The 23,078-nt window shown below is 50.0% G+C and overlaps 5 protein-coding genes across 5 annotated transcripts; 1 reads left to right on the forward strand and 4 right to left on the reverse strand.

Moving 5' to 3' along the window:
- Positions 1-216: 216 nt before the first annotated feature.
- On the reverse strand, positions 217-5,530 carry CkaCkLH20_03046 (AAA family ATPase; the record flags this gene model as incomplete). The annotated part of the gene is made up of 12 exons (XM_038885765.1): positions 217-269; positions 359-436; positions 498-540; positions 593-671; positions 738-773; positions 827-1,007; positions 1,059-1,101; positions 1,157-1,249; positions 1,406-1,672; positions 1,720-2,505; positions 4,884-5,405; positions 5,489-5,530. The coding sequence occupies 12 exons, from the start codon at positions 5,528-5,530 to the stop codon at positions 217-219; spliced, it is 2,223 nt and encodes a 740-aa protein (XP_038748964.1).
- Positions 5,531-6,509: 979 nt separating this feature from the next.
- Positions 6,510-8,584, forward strand: CkaCkLH20_03047 (ferric reductase like transmembrane component; the record flags this gene model as incomplete). The annotated part of the gene is made up of 2 exons (XM_038885766.1): positions 6,510-7,521; positions 7,584-8,584. 2 exons carry the CDS (start codon positions 6,510-6,512, stop codon positions 8,582-8,584), a joined length of 2,013 nt encoding a protein of 670 aa, XP_038748965.1.
- A 194-nt stretch (positions 8,585-8,778) lies between these two features.
- On the reverse strand, positions 8,779-13,524 carry CkaCkLH20_03048 (major facilitator superfamily transporter; the record flags this gene model as incomplete). The annotated part of the gene is made up of 7 exons (XM_038885767.1): positions 8,779-9,434; positions 9,497-9,832; positions 9,915-10,537; positions 12,108-12,612; positions 12,665-12,868; positions 12,917-13,290; positions 13,373-13,524. The coding sequence occupies 7 exons, from the start codon at positions 13,522-13,524 to the stop codon at positions 8,779-8,781; spliced, it is 2,850 nt and encodes a 949-aa protein (XP_038748966.1).
- An 839-nt stretch (positions 13,525-14,363) lies between these two features.
- CkaCkLH20_03049 (uncharacterized protein) lies at positions 14,364-16,042 on the reverse strand (the record flags this gene model as incomplete). The annotated part of the gene is made up of 3 exons (XM_038885768.1): positions 14,364-15,641; positions 15,705-15,913; positions 15,973-16,042. The coding sequence occupies 3 exons, from the start codon at positions 16,040-16,042 to the stop codon at positions 14,364-14,366; spliced, it is 1,557 nt and encodes a 518-aa protein (XP_038748967.1).
- A 2,329-nt stretch (positions 16,043-18,371) lies between these two features.
- On the reverse strand, positions 18,372-21,431 carry CkaCkLH20_03050 (uncharacterized protein; the record flags this gene model as incomplete). Its single annotated transcript, XM_038885769.1, has 1 exon — positions 18,372-21,431. The coding sequence occupies one exon, from the start codon at positions 21,429-21,431 to the stop codon at positions 18,372-18,374; it is 3,060 nt and encodes a 1,019-aa protein (XP_038748968.1).
- Between the last annotated feature and the right edge of the window lie 1,647 nt (positions 21,432-23,078).

The following is a 23,078-nucleotide window of genomic DNA, read 5'->3' on the forward strand; positions in this document are numbered from 1 at the left end:
TGAGAAGGGCCACTAGTGTCCGCAATGGCCAGTCTTTCTCGGTGCATGGTTTCGATGCGACTGATGAAGTTGTACCAGATACTGAGACGTTGGTCTTCGTTCAGATTGTTGTATCTGAGATTCAGTTGAATTCGTGACTTGAATGCCTCATCAAAGGTTCCAACGCGATTGCTGGTTAGAATCAAAATGCCTGACTGCCATGAGCTTGAAATCTCGTTAACTGGAATCATGAAGATTACCATCGTAGTATTCCAAAACACGAAGAAACACTGCCGCACTGTTAGCACGGCCAATTTTGCTCCGATATGCCTTCTTCGCGAGTAATATGCGCCGGGACTGAGGTATTTGAGAGACTTACCCGAAACAAGGGCATTTCTTTCTAGATTTTGCAACGTTCGTTCCTCTAGGAAGACATCGGCTTCGTCCAAGAGAACAACTGTGCGGTTCGTGATCAGCGTGACCTGTCCAAGAGAGTGATTTGTTTATTCGGGTCTTACCACATCCCCAGGTCTTTCCAAGTAACAGGACTGTGTCCAAATACTGATCTGCTTTAGCAACAGGATAAACCCACACATGGTAGTGGTAATCCTACCTTTTCTACGTCTTCCGCTTTAGTCCCAATATCTCCGCATGTGACTCTGTACAGTGGTTTCTTAGCGATTTCGGCGACACTATCGTTCTCCGTTAGAAATTTAGATATTGAGATGAGTCTAGCGTCCGGCAAAATTCCTAGATACCTTTCGGCTGTCAATGTCTTTCCCGTACCGGGGCCGCTAGATCGTCGTTAGCTGGAGTAAATCGAATGGGTCAGTGGATCATGCAATACCCGTGCAGTAAAATGAAGAGGCCGTTTCCTTTACCCTGAATTAGGTCGGTATGTTCCTCTGCTCGAAGTTGAGTTGTCACGACCGCCTTAACAAGCCTTTTTGTTCCCGGGTCGATCACCAGATGTTCGAAAGCTTCTTCGTTCCACTCGACGTCTCGGATGAAGTCAACTTCTAGATTAACTGCCACTGATAGTCAGAATACACGGAGTACGACTCATGATAGTATCTCACTTGCTCCATTCTTTTTTGTGCATATTGAACCCAAATATTGTTGCTGGAAGACACATAAAGAAATCGTCTCCAAGTTCAGGATTGTCTTGTGACATTACCAAAGGTCCAAGGGCATCATCGCTCGACGGGAGGTCGTTGTCGGGATGCATTTGAATGTAAGTGGTGAAATCAACCATGAATCGTGAGTCGGTCTATGTTATATCCATTAGCATCTTCTTGATTGACCATAACGTGTGAAGAGGCAGTACCGAAGCCTGCACTCCGTCGCCCGAGAATCGGGAAGAAGAGATATAATTTCGATGTCGGCACTTCCAAAACATTCGCCCTCTGGCTTTGAGTCTTTCGACAATCTCTGACGTGGCGAACTTTGCGGGATAAGCGCCGATCAGGTCCTTGATAGGAAATGCCTCGTTTTCTGCCACTGTAGGGGGTGGGCCGATGGGCAGAGCATCATGGCTTTGATGGAAGGTGCCATGAAAGTTCCACAAGGTGACTTGGATTGTGGTAGGGATGTTTTGATTATTGCCCGGCATGAGCCAATCAGTTGCAATAACTCCCCTCAGTTGATGCTTCTTGTCTCCATCAGATTTGGATACGAGAACTGTATTGGGAACCTAGATATGTCAGATCAATGGCGACAGCTAGAGGACTGCCAACATACAAATAAGTACGAAATGTACTCGGTAGTAATTTTGCTTTCGGCAAGCAAACTGTCAACAATGCTCCATTCCTCCGCCAAGCGAGCCTGGACATAGTACTGGAACACTGCAATCTGGCTCTGGCTAACAGAATCCAGCAGTTCGGTCACGAGCTGGATCTCTTTCCGCCTATGGAACCACCAAAGGTATGGATAGGAAATTATATCTTCAGACCGTCTGTTGAACTTTGGATGCGGAATGCCGACGAGAGCTTCTTCGGCCAAATCTTGCAAACCGACCGATAAGTCGTCGGAGACGATGGTCATAAACTCGCCTTTGAAGAAACTCGAAGGATCAGAATCGACTACACTCGACACACGGCCATGATAGCTGAAGTGCTTTGGGGGTGGAGCTCTGCAGCATTCAAAGTTACGGTAAACGATGAATGCGATCTCCTTATTCCTTTCGAGGTGTAGTTCGAGGTGTGGAACGGCGTTACTGCCCCTGAGATGAGCATCGTAAGGTCCACTTTCGACGACCCAAGGTTCACCGAGCCACAAGTCTTCAGATCCCTCTTCATGGCATGTGATTCTGTAGATGATCTCGCATCTCGGCGGGCCTTGCTCTTGTGAGACCGCGTATCTTAGTCTCTCTACCTCTCGTAGGGTGTCAGATGCCAGGGACATGGCATCGAGAAGATCCTTGTCGGGGATACCCGGTGGCAGCTTCAAAAGAGTGCATAGGGCGTGACGCCAGTCAATGGCCATGGGTGGGTGGTGCTTCGGCCTCGCATCGGAATCATCGGAATCCTCTGGACCCAGTCGTCAGTACATGTACGAAGGGGTACCGCTTCTTCGGTGGCAATCCAACTTACCAGACGAGACTGTGTCGCGGTCCGATTCACTGTCAGAAGAATACGACGGGTTTCCCGAAATTGGTGGTGCGACGCCGCGGGAAGTTGTTGCTATCTTTCTTCTTTTCGACTGCGCCGATGATCTTGATTCCTTTAATTGGGTCGGCCCATGCCTGCGAGGTCGTTTTCGATCCCCATCTGTGCCGGTCATCGTTAATTTGAGCGCGCGATGAGTAGCTTCAGGCAGAAGTTCAAATAAAGCAATCGATCTGTTTGTGTAGAGAGCTCGCAGCCTGATCCCGCTGCGAAGTTACTTATGTGCATGTGTGTTGGCATTGGTTGCCTGGTAATAGTATGTAAGCCCGTATTCATGCATACGCCCGATATCGACCCTGGTCACTGCCCCAATCACTCATTGGATAAATTGTAGTCCTCGATAATTTCTCATTCGTGGAAGACTGGATTCTAATTGAGCGCTGCGCCTCGCAGTCTAGAAAAACCCCGTCACCTCGGTAGGGCTTAAAGTTCATCTTGGTCAGGAGATCAAGCCACAGCCTGAAAAGGGCATGAAGAAATGACATCATGCCGCTCATCGGTACCTAGGAACTAGGAACTTGAATACAGCTGTACCGGATACAAAGAGCTCATCTAAGTGATATGTTCCGGGAATGAAAGTCATGGAGGTAGACAAACGCTCTGCGTTGCCCGTGGATGGAACACAAGGAAGGTCACTCTCAAACAAGGTTCTATCAACCTTTTTCGTGTCTTGGAGACGTACGATAGACCTGAATGGGTGATGGCTAATGAAAAGTGCATGCAAATTCGATAAGCTGGTTTGTTAACATTATCAATGTGCACTCAGCATCAGCATTGACTGCTGACCTGTTTTGAGGGCACAATCCCACATACTTGGGCGACAACGTCAGGCTGCAGCGCAACCGTTGATGGAGGAGCTCATCTATAAAATGCCGCTTGGCCCATGGCGGATAGCCTGATTCTGTTGCACATTCTCGCAACTTAGTTTAGCACTCCTTCTGGGCTTTCTATCAATCAGATCACGCTATTACCATCCTCGAAACTCTACATCCCATTATCTATGTATAGAAGGCCAGACATCCATTTTAAAAATGACCAGGCTACCGCCTACTAGATCACCAATCGCGCCCTTCAAGACCAAGGATGAAAGCTGGGAGTCTACGACTGAACATGAAGACTCGAGAATATTCTTCGATTCTTACAAGGCTGTTCAAGAAGTCACTTCTCAGAGGGAAGCTCGACAGCATTATGAAGTAGAAAAGAACCAGACGTTGCCAAAAGACAAGGACACAACTCGGGATCAGAAGATTGGAGTTGATACGCTTTCGCCCATGCAGTGGAATCAATATTCAGATGGCCTTTCTAGAAATTCCATCATAGAATCCAATTCAATTGGTACAAGGCGATATCACAAAGGTCTACGACCGAAATCTGGCTATATGAACGTTTCCAATGATTCGGACGATAGGACTTCAAAGAGAAAATCGACAGCCTTATCAAACACGAGACATATTGGAAGAAAGCTTCAGTTCAATGTCTCCCGTGGCCGCCTTCGAATCGATAGTACAAAACTGTATACGATATCCAAAGACCGCACCGATATTCATGCGAGAGAAACACATCTTTTGGCAGACCTGGGACGAAAGTTGCGAGGCGTCTCCGCGACGTCCCTACGTTCAATCTCAAAAAGACCCCCGGTGCAAGTTCTCGCCGGAGATGCTGTTCTGTGTGTAATCCCTTCAAATATTCGTGACTGCAGAAGATTCAGACTAATCAAGGTGATTTAAATGCAGCGTTGAACACTTGGGTAATGGCCGACTGCCGGAGGTTGCGTTCACAGCCGCACTACTTTAAATAGCGGTTGTTTCACACAACGATGAAGATTTCTCATCTGATTTTCGTTGTCAAGCTCGATGGGATAACGCGAATGCACATGTAATTTACTAAACTTGGCCATCTGACATCTAATGGATATGTTGAACACTGGCTTCTGAAAAAGTTTTAGAAAAATGGAGACTATGACTGCATTCTACATGTATGCTATACGCATATAGACCGGAGAGGAAATTAGAGGGTGGGTGTTACTTTGGATGAATGATGCAAAGACTCGAGAGATGCCTGCACTTTGATGAATCTTTTGCTGGCAATTTGAGACCTTTATTACATGTTATTATACACTGAGATCTATTACGCATGGCTTGGCCGGGATCATTTCTGCATGCTTCAGCGGATTCAGTTTGATGTCCGTCCAAGCCCTCCAGCGAGTGACGAAACGAACCCAATTCATTGGCAGCATACAGTTGTCTCGTCAATACCAGCAGCCTTGTTAAGTGTATCTTCCCCACCAACAGTGCACGTCAACCAGTCCGTGAGAAATTTCCCAAGCCCAGCACCGACAATGATGGAGATAATAACGTATCCGTTGAAATACATGGCTAGCAACATGACGATATATGCGACACCAAATGTCACGGCGTGTAGAACAGCGCGAAGAATTTGTTGAACGGGAGAAACGCGCATGACGACGACCTTCCGAGGAGCCAGCGCCGGGACCGCCGCGGTGCGAGGGCAGCCTTCTTTGGCGGCGTCACCATCGTTGTAGGCGGTGGGAGATGAGTTGGCTGAAAGAATGGCGTTGCCGCGGCGACGCATTTGAGAGATGATCATGGCGTCGTATTTCTTGCTCATCAGACGTAAGACCTCGAGGACGACCACCAGAAGGACGACGCCGATGCAAGAGGCCGCCATCATACCGCCGTTGCGGATCTGCCATGACGACGAGAGGAAACAAGCGTCGACTGTGTCCCAATTCCAAAGCATCTAGAGGTGGAACTTTTCGTCAGTCGGAAGTGAATGAATGAAAACGGCGAGTGATTTGGAAGCTTTCCCAGGGGTAAACGCACCGAGACTTTACAGTCCGCCATCTCCGCGCTTCCGTGATCCATGATGAAAGCTGGTCGCGAAACGAGAAGGATATTGGATCAGAGAAAGTATGATGAAGAGGTGGTAGGAAACAAAATCTTTCAGACCCAGCGAAGAAGCAAACTGACAGTCGTCGGGATGGTGTGGATGTTTTGAAGGTCAAAGGGCTGGCCGGAAGACCAAACACAACAATAAACCCACGCACTCCTTGTGCAGCTTTCGAGGTCTTGATACAAAGCTAGATAATATGCGGAGAACGAGCTGTTTTTTGCACTTGGCGAAGAGCGACACGACTTACCAGGCACAGATAATGAGCCATGCCGTCCTTGGTTTTACCATCCCAACCCGCCGAGAGAATCAACGCCAATCAGTCACGGAGATCCATCAATCAACAAAAACACATGACATTACAAAGCATGACCGCAAAGAACCGGGCCACACGACGCTGCAATAAGTGGTTTGCAATGTTAGAAAGACCTCAAGATGGAATCCACGTGGGGCCGCCGGGCGGTAGCAAGAACATCGGCAGGCAAGCCGAGCCCCGAAAACCCCGCTTACCCCACGGCCCCGCTTGCCCTCTCCGGTGACCCCCGGTTCCCTTACCGTATTCGGCAACCAGCTGGGTCAAAAACCCCCGAAGAACCTGCGCAAACTTGCTCACATAGCTACCCTACCTCGTGAACTCTCGTCATATTAAACGACTGCCAAGCCCGCTATCGATCTAGCCACATGGAAACCAGCCGGCTAGCATCCGGTCTGCGAACTGCCACCACGCGACGGTTTCTGTCGTCTTTTTCCTTTAGTCATAATGGACTCGAATCTTGAGCAAAGAAAAAGGGCTCGACTGAGCCGCCTTTAATCTGTAATTTGACAGGCCCCGACGCCAGATGTATATCACAGGTTGCCTTTGCCTCGACCCGATCTACTGTTCGGATTGATGACTCGTTCCTACGTTCTGTTTCCTCCAATCGCATTCAGCCCCTCCGAGGTTCAGCCGCCGCAATGGAGGAAGACTCGTCAGCCGCGGCCTCATTCCTACCTCGCATTTTCCGCCGGGTAGGCTATCAGTCCCAGAACACCTCTGAAGGTGGTCTCGTCGATTATTGGGGTTACGCTGCCCGCGTGGTCCCTTGCACCAACGACCCCGGAACATGCGAGTACTTCGAGTCTGTGTACGGCGGCCATGAGCGCGGCATGCTCTACACCGGCATCATCTGGGCCACCCTCGGCGGAATCCTGCTCGTCTGGGCCATTGGCCGCCATGTTTGGGCACCTCAGCGTGCTGGAGAGGCTAGCGCTGCATCTCTCGCCACTTCATCATCCGATACAGAAAAGAGGGCGGACGAGAAGAGCCCGAAACCCCACGGAGGCAGTCTGAATCGTCTTGCACGCGCCTTCTCAGTAGCTACGCGTCGCTACACCCTCCCCGAGTCCATACGCTTCATCTTCGGTCGCACGACGCGTCTGCAGGTCCTGATCCTGGCTCTCTTGACAATCTACCTGGCCATCTTTTCGTTCATCGGCATCTGGTACAAGGACTGGATCACCCCCGTAAAGGGCTATGACAACCTTTATCAGAGACGTTCCTGGTTGGGCGCATGGTCTGATAGGGTCGGCGTACTGGCTTACGCCCTCACGCCTTTTTCTGTCATGTTGGCATCGCGCGAATCGATCCTTTCGCTGCTGACCGGCGTACCATACCAAAGCTTCAACTTCTTGCATCGGTGGCTGGGATGGATCATTGCTGTTCAAGCTCTCGCGCACACTATCGGCTGGACGATCATCGAGAGCGTCTTTTATCAACCTCAACCCAAGGTGGCCGATAAGTGGATCAAGCAGCTATACATGATCTGGGGTTGTGTTGCCAGTATTCTACTCCTTATCATCGTCGTTCTCGCAACCCCCTGGGGAATCCGCCTCACTGGATACGAGTTCTTCCGCAAGAGCCATTATGTTCTCGCCATGGTCTACATCGGCGCCTGCTGGGGACATTGGGAACCCTTGAAGGTCTTCAGTAAGCACCCACCTCATTGTTCGATCCCTCTTAAAGATTCTAAGCTAATGACAACTGTGCAGTGGTCCCCGGCTTGGCCATCTGGCTCGTCGACCGCGCCGCACGCCTGATGCGTTCCTTCCTCATCCACTACCAATACCTCCCCGACGGCTCTATGGGATTCCGAACTGCCCAGGCCGACATGTCCATCTTCCCCGACGATAAGTACGGTGACCTCGTTCGCCTCGACTTCACCCATCCCCACGACGTCTGGAAGCCCGGTCAGCACTTTTACCTATGCTTCGCCAAGTCTAGTGTATGGCAATCACACCCATTCACACCGCTCAACCTCCCTATCGAACGCAAGGGCACCGTTGAGCACGCCTACATATTCCGCGCGAAGAAAGGAGAGACTCGGAAGATTGCCCAGATGGCTGCTGCTTCTGGAGCTCCTACCAGCACACCTGTCATCCTCCAGGGTCCGTACGGTGAAGACCATACCCTTCATCTCACCCCAGATATCAACGTCTTGTGCGTCGCCGGCGGTACTGGCATTACCTATGTTCTCCCTACCCTTCACTGGCTTGTTCGCCAGCCGCCTAGCCCCAATCGCCGGATCGCCCTCCACTGGGCCATTCGCCTCCGCCAGGACATCGAATGGGTTCGCGCGGAGCTAGATCTGCTGACGGCCGCCAAAGCACACGGCATTAGCATCACGATTTACGTGACCCGCGAGGAAATTGATGTCACGTCATCGGGCAAGCAGATCGGAAAGAAGGGCATCGAAAGCCGGACCGATCCCGCCCCCTCATCGTCAAGCCAAAGCGGCAGCAGCCATTCAGGCGGCCCCGGGGAAGTCTTTGAAGTCTGCGGCGGTGGTGGTCACCCGAGTATGGCAAATATTGTCCCGAATTTCTTGTCCAGCAATGTTCGAGGCCGAACGTCTGTCTTCGCCAGCGGACCTGGGGCCATGATCTCCGACCTCAGAGGCGTGGTTGCTGGGGCAAACTCCGGTGGTCAGGTTTGGAGGGGTAACGAGATGGCTGATGTTGAGCTGATCTGCGATAATAGATTAGAGTGGTAGACTTCGCGGTCGGAACGTGAGTGTATGTATGAATGGATGTGAACAGATTAGACACAATATACCCCTTGGCCTCTTATTCTGCGCCCTTCTGCTTGGACTCAAATTACTTGCGTACGAAGCATAGCATTGGAGCTTTCAATTTCTACCCACTACACAAAAGAAGGAAACCCAGTGAAATCGCTTCTCTGGGATGTTTACATGCGGTCATAGTGATCTGTGAGAAGTTTTCCGACAAACTCCTTCCCACCCATTGAGCGATCAGCCAACTGACGCGAGACACGGTCTTCGGGTTTGATCACGTATTCCGGGATCATGAGATTTCCCTTCCTCCACTCATACAAGTACTGAACCTGTCCGCCTCCCGATCTGTTCAATTTCTTAGATCTCGTGAAGTCCTTGAGCGATCCTGGGTTGTACGATTTGAGGTGATCGTGGCGATAGAAGACGGAGGGATGGATCGCTTCGTTGGTCTCACCGAAGTCGTTCCCAGCATCGTCCTTTCTGTACTCACCCGGCGTTCTGTTTGCCAGGAAGAAGCCCGTAGGTGCGAGATTCACAATGGCTGAACTGTCCATAATGATTGGCCCTAGAGCCCACTTATCATTACCTTCGTCCGTCTTGAGAATGCCAGCGTAGTTCAATGCCTGTCGAGTCAGTTGCAGGGCTGAGTTGATGCTGAGGCCCTGGAGCTGTCTTGAAAACTCGATAAGCTTTCCACGAGAGGCAATTTCGCGGTCGGCAAGAGTCGACAGTGTCTTCTGGTCGCCATTGTCGTCCCTTGGCTCGTCGTCAAGCTTAAGGAATGGACTGATTTGGTCACACATCCAGGTGAAGGAGATCAGCGCCAGTTCTAAGGTCTGTTAGTTAGCGGGTCTGTCACAAAGTCGACGCAGGCTCATTATGTATACTTACGCTCACAGTCAAAGGGGGCCCCAAGAAGAATGCCCGGGTTGCCACCTCCAATGTTGATATGGCTACCTGGGAACCAAACCTGTTGCAGAGTTGGTTGGTCGTCCTTGAGTTGGTCGGACATCTCCCTTCGAATCAACGCTTTCCACGCGGCGGAAATTTGGTCTTCCATGGCACCGTCTGTCAGGAGCCTTCTGAAGTCCTTTGCGAGATCTTCTTTTGACCGATCATCAGAGCAGTTGGTACATTGCTCTCCATCAAGAGGAAGACGCCAAAGCGTGGGGGTAAAAGCTGTCTTATGTTCGTCGAGAGCTAAAGCATGATAGGCATGCTTTATGTCTGTGGAAACGGAACGACCATCAGTAAGACGAATGAAGATATTTGAAGACGCGAGAGTTGTGCAGAAAATGGCATTACTTACATCTGCTCAAGGACGGATTGTGGAAGCCAAGACCGTCGATACCAAGAAAAGGAGCTCGCCTGGCAACTTCATTCATCAAGCCTCGAGTCCAAGACATGTACGCAATACCCAAAGCACCAACGGTATCGAACACGCCGACAACTTGGACCACTCTGGTGAATTCGGGGGGGAGAGTATGCGGCACTTGCTCCCATTGGTCCTGGGATTCATTTGGACTTTGAAGCAGATGCTCCAATCCCTTCTTCCTTTTGCCGGTAATCCACTGCCGGTACGCCTTAGACTGACGAAAATTGAAGCTGTCGTTGTGACTGTGATTTTGATACAAGCGGTACAGGTCCGGGAAGTCGTCCAGTTCATGCGGGTGAATGATACCGATATCCGTAATAAGGCCAGCTACCGCTCGAGCAGTGTAGGCCCCTCGTGAGAAACCAAAGCAGAAGATTTCATCATGAGGAGAGTAGTTTGTGACGATGAAGTGGTATGCCTTGATGACGTCGGACACGAGTCCGTTACCAAAGGTGGCCTGACGCCCTCGTTCAAGGATGTTCACGCCGTCACCAGTGCCGACACCTGCACTGTAGAAGACAACTTGCTGGCAAACATGATCCTCTTCCTCGCCACTGCTATTAGTCTTTCGCATACGCCCGGTTCGAGCAAAGGCGCGTGCAAGTCGAGTGACGTTTGATGGAATATTCTTCTGGCCAGTCACTGATGACTGCCAGGTACCATCACAGCAGATGATAATACGCTTAGGTGGTGACTCTTTATCGTTGACCGAGGCAACTGATTGGCGTTTCACCTGTGATTGATCCAAGTGTTCGAGAGACTGGGGGATTGCATTGTCCGAACCCGGAGCCTGAGTCAAAGGAACGGTCTGCAAGGTAAACCTCGAAGGTCGCTCGACGAAAGATCGCCAGAGGGTTGACGAGCTGGTGCTCAACGACGACATGACTGATTGCTTTGGAGTAAAAATACCTGAAATGAAGCGGCGTGGTTGGAAGGACGCAGTTTGTTTGGGGATGCATTGATTGCGAGATTTATGTAGGAAGGAAAGGAAGGACCAAGCCTGCTTCTTCCGTCGTTACTGTCTAATCGGGCTCAGTTAAAGTTTGATTCTTGTCTCGGTACCAAATTCCAGGCGACGCGCCTTCCAGAGCTGAGCTGAACCAGCGACGCCCCTGAGACCTGCGAGAACAGTTTCATCGCCGCTTTCCTTTTAATGAATATCGGCAAATGTCACCGAGCAACAGACATCGGAATGCGTCTGTGAACTTTTGTATCATCACAGACCAAGCATCTCGAGTTGGGCTTCAGGAATGTATCGGCCTCGCCGTCCCGACACGTGCCAGGACCGAGACACATAGCTAGCAAAAAGGTCTGATCATCGCTAGCTAGATAAGATAAAAAGACATGACGGTGAAACCTAGAGCCCTGCAATCAGTATGGTGTTGGGTTACTTGGCATGCATTTCAAGTCAAACCTCGTGATTGTGTCTGGTCGGCCTCGAACATGGAATGAGAGGTCTGGATTGTGTGGATTGCATTCACTTTCGCAAGTGATGATTCTAGGTATTCGTATTATTTCTCTATCAGCTTCATTACACGATATAGGCAACACCACTTTGACTTTCTCAATGATACTATGGTGCCTGCTCACGACTTTAAGAGACTTTATACTTCAGTCCTATTCATACGTTGAGCGAAGTTGTCATGTTTTAATGATCGTAAACCTCCAAGATTCATGAAGTAAGCCATGTTGACGTATTCAAGATCCCGGAGATTCAAACTAAGAGGCGTTGTTCATCGTGATTTGTCAGTTACCAGTAAGTTCATTATGTTCTAATTGGGACATGGCGTGGGCTGGGGGTGCAATTGCTCCTTCTTTAGGCATACAGTTCCGGACATCCCAAAGTTGGAATTCAATAATAACGACGAGACTAAGCACCCTCCCTGGTCATAAGTGATTGTCTGGGGGTGGAAAATTAGGGTTTCCCATCATGCGAGCGTCTGTCTGGCTCTGGAGGAGAACACAAGTGAATGCATAGCCAGAACCCTGGAGATGAGATCCATATTTGACTAGGCACCACCAAAGCTGTGCCTACGTCCCTAATAACATAATTACTAGCATTTGCCTCGGAAAACTGTACCCAGTCTCAATTTCCTTGAGATGAGCATCGCAATTACTGCTGCTAACATGAATCCGCCAGCAAAGATCCAGGTTCCCTGGAACTCCTTTTGAATTGCTTCCGTGGAATCTGCGCCTTCACGACGATTTTGTGCAGCACCTCCAATGGGATTACCTATCAAAGCCCCAAGGCTTGCAATTGTGTATCCCATGCCCATCCTCGTTCCATACTCAGAGAGGTCGTCGGTCAAATTGGCAATTGTCGCAGGTGGCAGCGAGACCATGCCGCCAGAGATGAAGCCGTATGCAATTGAAATGACAATGAGGCCAGGCAGCGAGTGCGCAAATCGAAAGAGGAACAGAACGATTGCGGATCCGATGCAGCAGGGAATCATGACCGTCATGCCGCCGTACTTGTCAGCCAGCCAGTTCGGTGCTAGACGGCCGAGTAAGCTGGCTGCGTTCATGGCGCTCAGGATGTAGTATGAAGTGTTCGGGTCGACTCCAAGTCGAATAGCATATGCATCAATGAAGAAGAAAGGCACGTATACGGAACCGATCATGAGTGCGAATGCTAAAGATCATTAGTTCTCGCTCAAGCTCGAAGCACAATGACATCAACTTACCAATGCAGAACATGACATATGGAGTATCTCGAAAATGTTTCAGTCGAAAGAGAGCGCCGCGGCGCTTGTGGTTGGGTCTCAGCCTGAGAATGGCAATGCAAACAAGCAAGCTGCCAGTAACAATGAAGGCAAAGACCCTGACAGCCCAAGCAAACCCAATGGCGGGAATCAACTTTCTCTCGATGATTGGGTATATGATACCAGCTGATTGATGTTAGCCTGGAACTCTTGGGTATGGAGCTGGTAACTCACCAAGACTACTTCCAGTCGCGGCAATACCCGTCGCCACCATGCGTTTGCGCTGGAAGTACAGAGGTATGATCGCAACAGATGTAAGGCCGAGGAGACCACTGCCTGAACCAACGCAAAATGCTTGCGCAAGCAGGATCTGCCAATATTCCGTGCATAGACTAAGCATGAATAATCCCAGCGAGGTAAGAGCCGTTCCGCATATGAGGATAAACTTCAAATAGCCGGCGTCCAGAAGCCATCCAGCACAGACGCCAATCAACATCATGAGGAAAATTTGGATCGAGCCGATCCATGCCACCTTGGATGGGTCATCATCTGGGAGCAGTTCAGTCGTGTAATATGCCTGGAACACCCCAAAAGAGTTGGACAGGCCCCTGGAACATGAATGTGTCAGCTAATTGCATTCATCGACAGTGATTCGAAAGTTTCTCGCGATAAAATTTTGAAGTCACTCACCAAGTATTCGCGAATAAGATCCAACAACCCAAAACCTGAAGCCAGGCAATGGTGCCGTGGTCCATCGGCAGATCATGACCTTCGGCTTGCACCGGCTCTTCCTCCGGGACTGGAGAAGAGACGGAACTCGGAGTCTTCTCTGTAACGGACATGGCGGAGCGAGAGCCAGCGGATTCGCCGGTTGCACGATAAGTGTAAGAAAAGCGAGAACAGCAGTTGTCGGTTGCGAGGAGGGAAAGCCTGTGTGAGCATTTTCAAGAAACGACGATGGCCCCCAACCTCTTCGGTCTTTTGTTGGTGCTCATCCTGTCCGCTCGGCAACTGCCCAGAAGAGCATAGATCGTGCTCACAAGGATTTTCTGCAGGCGGATGGTTCTCGAGTCGCGTTCCGTCTGGAGCAAATTCTCCTCTCAGCATCCTCTTTTATGTATCCACTTCAGCACATTTGCAAAAGTTCTCATGGATGAAACAATCGTAAGGTAGCAAATGATAAATCCCATCACGAATGCCATGTAGTGGATTCACGCAAGGATTAACAACCCTGTCAAGGGTCATCCAAGAAGACCCTGCAGCTAGACCGCACTGCTGCAGGGTAAGCTACAGTTTGAAATTAGCTTGCATAGAATCCGTACTTCCAGGCCTGTTCCCCTGCTTTCTGGGTATTGATAGGCTATACCTGTTAGCGTAGATCTGTTGGGACCGATGAGTCCAATCATTTTTTTGGTGACCGGAGACGAATCCCGCAAAGTCTAGGTTCCTGCGCTTAACAGATATTTTACGAGATTTTTCCCGGGGTCCCCAGACCGCGCTTCCTGTCTCGGAGCGGTGTCCGTCTTTGGAGAAAGCATGCACACCTGAGAACATTCACATCAGCACAAAACGTTCGAGAGTGACCCGAATACTACACGATGAAAGGAGAAACTTTTGTTGATCATCCGTGACACTATGTCTGATAGGACTAAGAGCAGAGTACATATGTGTGATCCAAGGTCTAAAGGAGTCTAGTGTCCTCCAGCGCTCTTCTTCCCGAAGCCAACGGCGACAGATTTGCTACAGGGAACCCGAGCTTGTCTCCGTTAAACTGCGTATCCTCCGGGAGCCCCAGCTGCTTATTGCTCCAAACTGGAGCTTCAAGGCCGGTGGTCTCCCACCCCTCAGCCACGTGGCCATGTTCGTCCTTCGCCCACTCATCCAGCCTCCTCAGCTCAAGCCTGTCCCAAATATTGATCAAAGCATTGATGAGATTGTCTTGGTGTTCCAGCGTATGCGAAGCTGTCGGGGAAATGCGGAGGCGCTCCTGTCCAACAGGGACACTAGGGCTGTTGATGGGCTGAACATAGATGCCATACTCATCGAAGAGAATGTCCGCAGCGATCTTGCAGCGTTCAGCGTCTCCTACCATCACAGGGACAATGTGGGAGGTGTTTGGTAAGACAGGAATACCGTGCTTGAGCAAGCGCTGCTTGACGAAGCGGGTGTTGCGCTGAAGCTGGATCCTGTCCTGGGGGTTTTGTCCCTGGAACTTGATTGCGGCCTCGGCTCCAGCCATGGTCGCGGGAGGGGCCGCGGTGGTGAAGATGAAGCCTCGTGACAACGAACGGATCATGTCAACGAGGTCGCTTGAACCAGCGACATACCCTCCCATAGTACCAAAGCCTTTGCCCAAAGCGCCGGTGACAATGTCGATACGAGAAAGCACCGTGCCTTCGTAGTCGCCCGAGCTGTGGGCCTCAAAGTCCAGATGCTCTGAGACCCCGGCACCGTGGGGCCCGTAAAGGCCAACAGCATGCACCTCATCCAGGAACGTGATTGCGCCATATCTCTCAGCGAGGTCACAAATTTCAGTGATGGGCGCAACCGTGCCGCACATGGAGTAGATCGACTCAAAGCAGATGATCTTGGGCACTCCCGGAGGAATAGCCGCAAGTTTACGCTCGAGGTCATCAAGGTCGTTATGTCTCCAAACAAGTTTGTTGGCTCCAGAATGGCGAATACCCTCGATGATAGAGGAGTGGTTGGACGCATCCGAAAGAAAAACGCAACCGGGGAGCTGTTGTCCAAGGACAGTGAGGGCAGAGTCGTTGGCAACATAACCGGAGCTGAAGTACAAAGCCGACTCCTTTCCGTGAAGTTTCGCGAGCGTGCGTTCCAACGACACTGCAAAGCGGTTGTGACCAGAAATGTTGCGAGATCCGCCAGAGCAAGCTCCGTAGCGGTCGAGAACGGCATGCATAGTCTTCAAGACTTCAGGATTGCCACCCATACCCAGCTTCCATAAGAGTCAGCTAACCAATCTGGATCTGTACAAGGTACAAGGCGGGAGGGTACTCACATAATCGTTGGTGCACCATACGTTGATCTTCTTCCCTTCTTCAGTGGAGTGGGCAAGAGGAAACTCGTGCGCCAGACGATTCACATTCCGGAAGTAACGGTAGGACTTGTCTTCCTTCTTGGTCTTGATGACTTCAGCGTATCGATCTTCATATGGAAACCGAGCGTTGTTGGAAATGCCTAGTGGGATTTCCACGTTTGCCACAGAAGCTGTCGTGCGTCAGAAGAATGCCCATCGCTTTACTTGGGGCTGAGGACACGGGACGTACCTAAGGGCCGCGACTTGTGTGTTTGCACGTTGGCAGAACGAGCAAGTGCCCGTCCGCCTTTGCCAAGCATTCTCGAAGACATAATAGTGTGTACGTGGACTTAGATGGAATTGGCTTTCGAAAACGAATATTTGACGGTCACCTTCAGACGTGGTGGGAACTTCGTTCTTATACGGAATTCCACTTCATCTTGGCGGCGGCTTTCACGAACTTGGGAAACCCCAGTCAGAGTGTGTTCGTCAAGTCAATCGCCTTGGTGGTACATTCACACGCTGCTTTCTGACGAGTTCGTACCATGCATGTATTGTGTGTTAGCCGAAGGGGAGTTGACGTGAACTCCTTCTGACAAACCCGCATTGCTAATAATCTCACGATGACTGCTCATGCTGTAAGAGTATCGCACAGTCTCCACCTCAGCGCTTCGCGGGCAGCTTTTGGATCTAGGGCGGTCTGAAGGTCAGGAGCAATGGTCAGGGTAGACGGGCATCCTCGGCCAAGAAGAGAGCTCGTGAAGTCCCATTGGATTGTCATGTTCGCTACTTACTGGCTCAACGCAATGAAACATCGAGTAAGCTAAATTCTCACCTCCTGCAACGGACTTTGAAGCTTCACGATGTTCGCCATTTTGTCTATGGAGACCGCAAAAGCAAGATGCTAGTTATGTGACGTGTCAACCAATGTCCCATGTTGAAGACCCTGCATCTAGGTTGCTCAGTTTCCGATGAAGGATTCTGCAATGTGACACCAAATTTATATTGCATTGGACAACTTTACTGTAGTATTGAAGGCGGAGCGGAGCGCAGATTACATGGCTGACGGTGTATGCGTCTGGCCAAGAGCTAGCCTTAGCTGGGCATTTCTGGTAAATATTCGGGTTCGTCGAATCCAATGAAGCATGGCCATCAATAGGCTCTACACACATGTGATCGAGGCGAGGTCTCCTTCTTCCAACTACAACTCCCTGAAGCAGAGGACTTCGTGATGACACAAGTGACGAAATGCAGCCACGCACATACATCTGAAGTGCTCGTGGGTCTTTGCCCGCAGGACGAACCTTGCCTCTGTGGAGATGAGATGCAGTCATGCGGAGAGAAACATCCCAGATGCCATAAGCCGCTCAGGGTCTTGTCAGGGTCCTGATTCCTGAACTGCTTCAGTCATGTCTATCAAGTTCCACGGACTTTGGTCCAGCCTGGCCGTTTAGCTCTGGCTAGGGTCCATGAATAATGGGCATACAGACTTGCTCATAATAGGAAGGACTTTGGATTTTTACAACTAGGTGACTAAAGCCGCATGTAAGCTTCGGCTTCTTTTCCTATTTTTTCTTCCAATCGAAATCTTGTCTGAATGCCCATTCTGTCTCAGCCAGACGTCTTGGAGCCTACTGCTTCATGGCCTCCAGTGGAATATGTCTTGTACAATTGTACAACGAGAATTCACTTTGCTGGTGCCCTGGCTGTTTCAAAAAAAAAAAAAAAAAAAGGGAAAAAAAAAAAAGAGGAAAAAGCCCAATTTGATGACACGTAAGCTTCTTTGAAAACACCATGTATATCAGTAGAATAGCATTTATTTCACTTGACATCTGCAAATTGCGCCCTCAAAGTCGATTTGGAGGGCGTGAAGGCGACTAGGGTACTGCATGAACACTTCGAACGTCGCCGGCTGCGGAGCGGTCCGGATCCTGTAACCCATGCTAGCGTTGCGGCGCAAAAGGGGAACAGGGTCTTGGGCGGGCAGGGTTATGAGCTCACTTTTGAACTGCATCACGACTCTTACTTTCGGGGTCCGTGTGGATATCGCATTGGCAAGGGCGAATACATCCGGTCCTATCACAGCCAAAGATCCTTCAGACGTCTGAAGCCCCGATGGCTGGGCGGGCAAATGCCTGGTATATCTAGAGATCTAGACGCAGCGATTCTCAACATGGGTCCCACCCTACGCCGCCTCTGGTTACATCGACACCTCCTTATTATGCCTGCTGACCTTGGTGGTTTTGAACGAGTAGTGGGATTGGTTACTGAATGCCCTGGGCGCCCACCAGACCTGGGCTTTGCTCTCAAGTCTGTCAGCCATGCTCTTGGACCACTTCGAGCGATAAATTCAAATGCTGTGGTTCCCAGCGGTCGTGGCAGATCGCTCCAGTTTGGTGACATATTGAAAGTATTATGCAGTTTCAACCTGTGAGTTGATGAAATTTGTCACCGAAAACTGACATCAAGATTACATTCCCAACATTCCCCACTCTAACATGCTTAATCAAGCCTTGAAGTTAGTTCAAGACATATGTGCCGGTAGGCAGGATGATACAAAAATAGGGGTCAAGTTCTATTGGACTTATATTCACCATCCTTCCTGCATTTGACAAATCTCGCTGGCACGTCCGCATTCCGCCTCTCGACTTACATGACAGTGCAAAGAGACCTGAGATACTCGGGCACTTCGACGCCCACTTTTTCAGACTGTATCCTCAGCGGATGTTCCATGGAGTTTTTCCAATACATGAAGTTGCTCGCCAACTGGTAATGATACTTGAACTGATCGACAGCAATTTCCTTCAGGCGCTTGTCTTCCCCTTCCATGATGAGTTTTGACAGTTTAAGACGCTTGGTTGTCAGAAGATCCTTCCGATTGGCGCCCTTGTAGTAAAAGTCAAAAGAGGGACTCTTTTCCTCAAAGAGCTGCTTCTCAATGCCGACAAAGACGACGTGGAGCCACCATATAAGGATCGGGAAGTTTACGGCAGAGTAGCCCCGTTGGCCACAAATGTCATTCCACAAATCCATCTTGGCAACTTCCAAGTCTTCCAAAATTGTCTCCAACTTGTTGAAGGCCTTCTTCGTAAGCTCCTCGCCGGCGGTCTTGGCCGCAAAATCAGGTCTGAGCAAGTGCATGGCTTCCATCATCCGCGTGAAACCCAGCTTGACTGGGATTTCGTTTCCTTGCCAGTCATCACGCCAACCCTCGTGATTGACATGCTGGACTAGTTCCGTATGCTCGAAATCCCATCGCTTGCCGTAGACGTCATAATAGATTGGTGTTCGGCTTAATCGCATTGAGGTAATGGCCGACGCGGGCTCGAGCTCATTGTCGGGTATTTTGCTCGGGTCCCAACCTGCCTCTTGGTACAGCATCAAGTGTGATACCTTTTTGAAGTCGATGTTCTCCCTGACTGGAAATACGCAGGGTATACCTCCGGCCAAAGTGGTAGATTTCGGCTGAGTTTTCCAGCGACTTGTATAGTCACGTTTGTAGCAATATTTTTCCCATATATCCAAGAGCGCCAAATGACCATCAACGTCACCGGGAAAATTGCGGCCTGGAATAAACCGACTGGGCCAAACTGCATGTGGCCATAGCCCCGTCATGAGGCGGTTGGCAGGTATCCCAGCGTAACCCTTGTCTTTGAAAAGATCTTGTTGAGACAAGAGGCACTCAATGTGTGTCGTTAGCACTGGCTCGGGCATAATGTCCAGTAGCCTCATGCCAGTGCAGTATGCGACCTGAAGTGCTTCGACCAAAGAAACGCCGCATGAATACGGTGAAAATTCCCACACCCCATCTGATTGAGGACTTGGAAGTCGAGGTGGTGGAATACCTGGCTTGTCGCAGTCTAGATCAGACCAGCCTAGGCGCTCTTTGAGGAAGTCGGTGGTTTGGTCGAGGATGTGGTAGATGTATTCGTAGTGTTCGGGCATCATGTTGGTGTAATGCTTGGTCACCCCCTTCAAGTCATCGGAACCCTGAAGATACCCCCCGTAAGACTCATTCTGGTCTCGATGGGAGCGATGGATATCGTTGGGTGCGTTTGGATCCGGACCCAGGAAGTGTTCCACATCTCGCATTGGGTAGAAATCGGGATCAGGGGCCTCCAAACGATGAGTTCCATGTACGCACAACGACCAACCGCGGTATACGGTGGTAGCGTCGATGATACATTGCAACTGGAAGACGATGTGTGGAGGGATCTTGCGGCGGGCATCTGTGCCTGTCTTCTGAGAGACAAGATCGGTGACAAACCATGCCAGATCGGTGAGGCCAAGAAGCTTTCGCAATTGTCCGGTCGGCCCGCTCGGAGACCAGTCCACGGCTTCAGAGAAACATTTGTCGCCTCTCTCCTGATGCTCCAATGCGGAATACTGGTTGACTAAATCGTACAGCCAGTTGATCGTGAAGGATCGACGCCATTTGATCCTTTCCTCCTTAGTTGCCGATTTAAGATCAAAGTCTGGGTTCCACTTGCCGAGCCAGGCCCGCATTGCTTTTGTTGGCCGGCAGCTGCGACTTTTCTGAAAGTCTTCGACGAAGTCTACCAAGTCGTTATAAGAGTATAAAAGCAGTTGCTCCCTTACGTCAATTTGACAATCGGGGCATTTCTTCTTGGACGAGCGTGCGGCCTTCTCATCGGACAACTTCTGCAGTTGATCGGTGTTGCCCCTGTTGAGTGCAAGAACGATGCTTTCGAAGCAGTTGTGTTTGGGGAAGTCGGCAAACATCTCCAACTCGGTCTTCTTGATTTTGGCGAGGGCAACATTGGAAACCCCTCCAGCAATTGCGCTGTTGAACTTTTCGTAGGCAACGTCATGCCAAAGATCCTGGATGTAGTTTCGGGTCTGAGACCACTCTGCCTTGAACGCCAAGGCAGCCATGGTGAAACTCGTCATGAGACTATCATCCTCTTCAAGCAGACGGTAGCTGTCGAGAGGTGTCTCCTCCATGACCTCTCTCGGTCTCTTTGGTGCCTTGGGAGTCTTGCGCGCCGGCTTGCCCTTCTTGCTCTTGCCTTTCTTCCCTTTGCTGGATTTTTTCTTTGCGGACTTGGTTTCTACAACCTCCACTTCAGCTTCAGAATCTTCCTCGGAGACTTCTTCTGAGGGCTTATCATCGGGGCGCTCGGTGGACTCTCCGTGAGTGAGACTCAGAGTAGCGAATTTGTTGCTAAAGACGACACCCTTCATCTCCTCGATCTGTTCAGCTTCCGCGTTGGTAGGCTTTGTCGCTATGTTGTTAGCCTCCATCTGTTTATCCCACCAAGCCATGCCACCCAAAATTTGGAAGATTTCGATGAGTGAGTCGATGAAGTGTCTGTGCATCTTGTTGCTCTTCTCCATGTGTTCGTCAGGGAACATTGACACATAGTCTGTAAATGCAGCATAGTGGCTTCGTCTTGCTCGCACGATTGAGAGAAGCCGACGAAAGATGCTGCCAGACACCGGCGCGCCATTCTCGGCGATGAGTTTCGCCATGCCCACTAAGCCGGCAACATTCGTTTCTCCGGACGGACTCACTCCGGCCGGGAGCGACGCATCGCCGTCGGTGCCGCCTCGTGACGCGAGAATGAATCTGGTCGTCTTCATCATCCATTGGATGAGCTCTCTCGTGTCTTGCTTGTATCCGACATAGGAGTCACGCGTCGCGATAGTCACCTCAGTCGGGCCCTCCTGACGCGTACGGGTAGCCATGGTGATGGGTATCTAGACTTCGTCAGTGAGTTGTGCCTTCAGAAATCCAACGACTAGCAGTTGCCGCACCGATGACGCTTCTTTTGTTTAACAAGATTTGCGGAAATGTTCTTTGAATGGTTGTTGAGCCTGGTTGGAAAAGGTGTGCCAGGCTCAACGACTGGGCCCTGAGTTGAAGCGGGATCGGCCGTCGGAGTCGAGGGCCAGCCAGCCACCAGCGTCAGAGTTGAGCAATTGCTTAAGCAAGTCTAGCGGATAGAGCTGACCCGAATGCCGTTCAACAGCCGGCATCCAGAAACGTCAGGGGAGTGCCAGTTTCCAACTCCCCACGATTTTTCCCAGTTGATCCCGGTCAAAGACAATGGAACGCATCATCAATGGCCCTAAAAAAGGCGTCCTTGAGGGTGGAGCAACATCGGGCTACCCATGATGTGGCAGTGCGTGTGGCTAAATATGCCGAATGCGGCTTTAAAGCAGGCCTGCCGGTTCCCTACACTTCCTCTACCTTAATAATAGCTCAAATAATTGTAATGCGTTGAAATTTTTGATGAATTGAAATTTTCTTCCAACAGCGAGGCTCTTGTACATCTAGTTCGAGATTTCGTGCGACAGCTCTGGTTCTAGACGTCAAGGGTCGCTAGATCTGATTTGTAATACTGCAAATAAACACACTAGAAGTAAAGCACACAATCTCATTCACACGCACCCAAAAGCGAATTAATACATAGATATTGAAACTTAATCACACCAAGCGGCTCTAATCATGTCTTGAAATTCGAAGAGGGGTCATGACTTAAGCTCCTGCTATCCCATTTTTCAGGTACTGTTCTTATGTTGCCGTCGGAATCCCATAAGAACTAGCCAAAGATAAAGATAATCATTTAGATGTGACAGTTATGAAAAGACGTTGCATACAACTGCTTCTTTGTGCTCACTTTCTTACGTTGAGCTGACGCGCGATGTCACACGAACCAGCCTGCAGTGGTAATTGATCAATTGAATGATCTCAACTATGTTACCCGTTTGGTTTATTGCGTGGCTTACGCTTCGCGCAGCTCTTGCATCTACCCAGCATAAAAAGCAGTATAATATGAGGTATTAATAGCATCTCTGACCCATGCTAGTACGCGGTATTGTATGACAGTAAGCAGAATCTCTGCAGCCTCAACTATGTTACATGTAGCAGAAAAACAGCTGTTCTCCATCAAGTTCTAGACCAAGGAAAACTGCATTGATAGAACGACGTATCATGATATATCATATCGATGTTACAAAGTCGCCCCCACCGTCAAAAAATTTGAGGGCAGGCAGGATTTCAATGCAGTGCCAAGAAGGGAGTCTGGAGAAGGAAAAAAGCCAGACGTGTACTCATAATGATTTAGTAGGGAATTGGCAAAATTCATCCACTCAGAGATTTATTGCTCAGCTCACAACTCGTGCTGGATATGGGAATTCGATGATCATTGAAGTTCGCAGACTGAATGTTGTCTCTATCCATGATTGCATGATCATGATTCATTAAAACCAATAGGCGGGCTTGACTCTGCTGAATGTCTCTTACCGAAGAAGATGCCAGTCTGCCTCGGCGACTAAGAACATTGAGGATCAGGTTTCCTCTCCCTTACTTCTGTGGTTTCTTTTCTTCGC

This window comes from Colletotrichum karsti (genome assembly GCF_011947395.1).
Source record: "Colletotrichum karsti strain CkLH20 chromosome Unknown Scaffold7, whole genome shotgun sequence".
In the NCBI taxonomy this organism is placed as follows: domain Eukaryota; kingdom Fungi; phylum Ascomycota; class Sordariomycetes; order Glomerellales; family Glomerellaceae; genus Colletotrichum; species Colletotrichum karsti.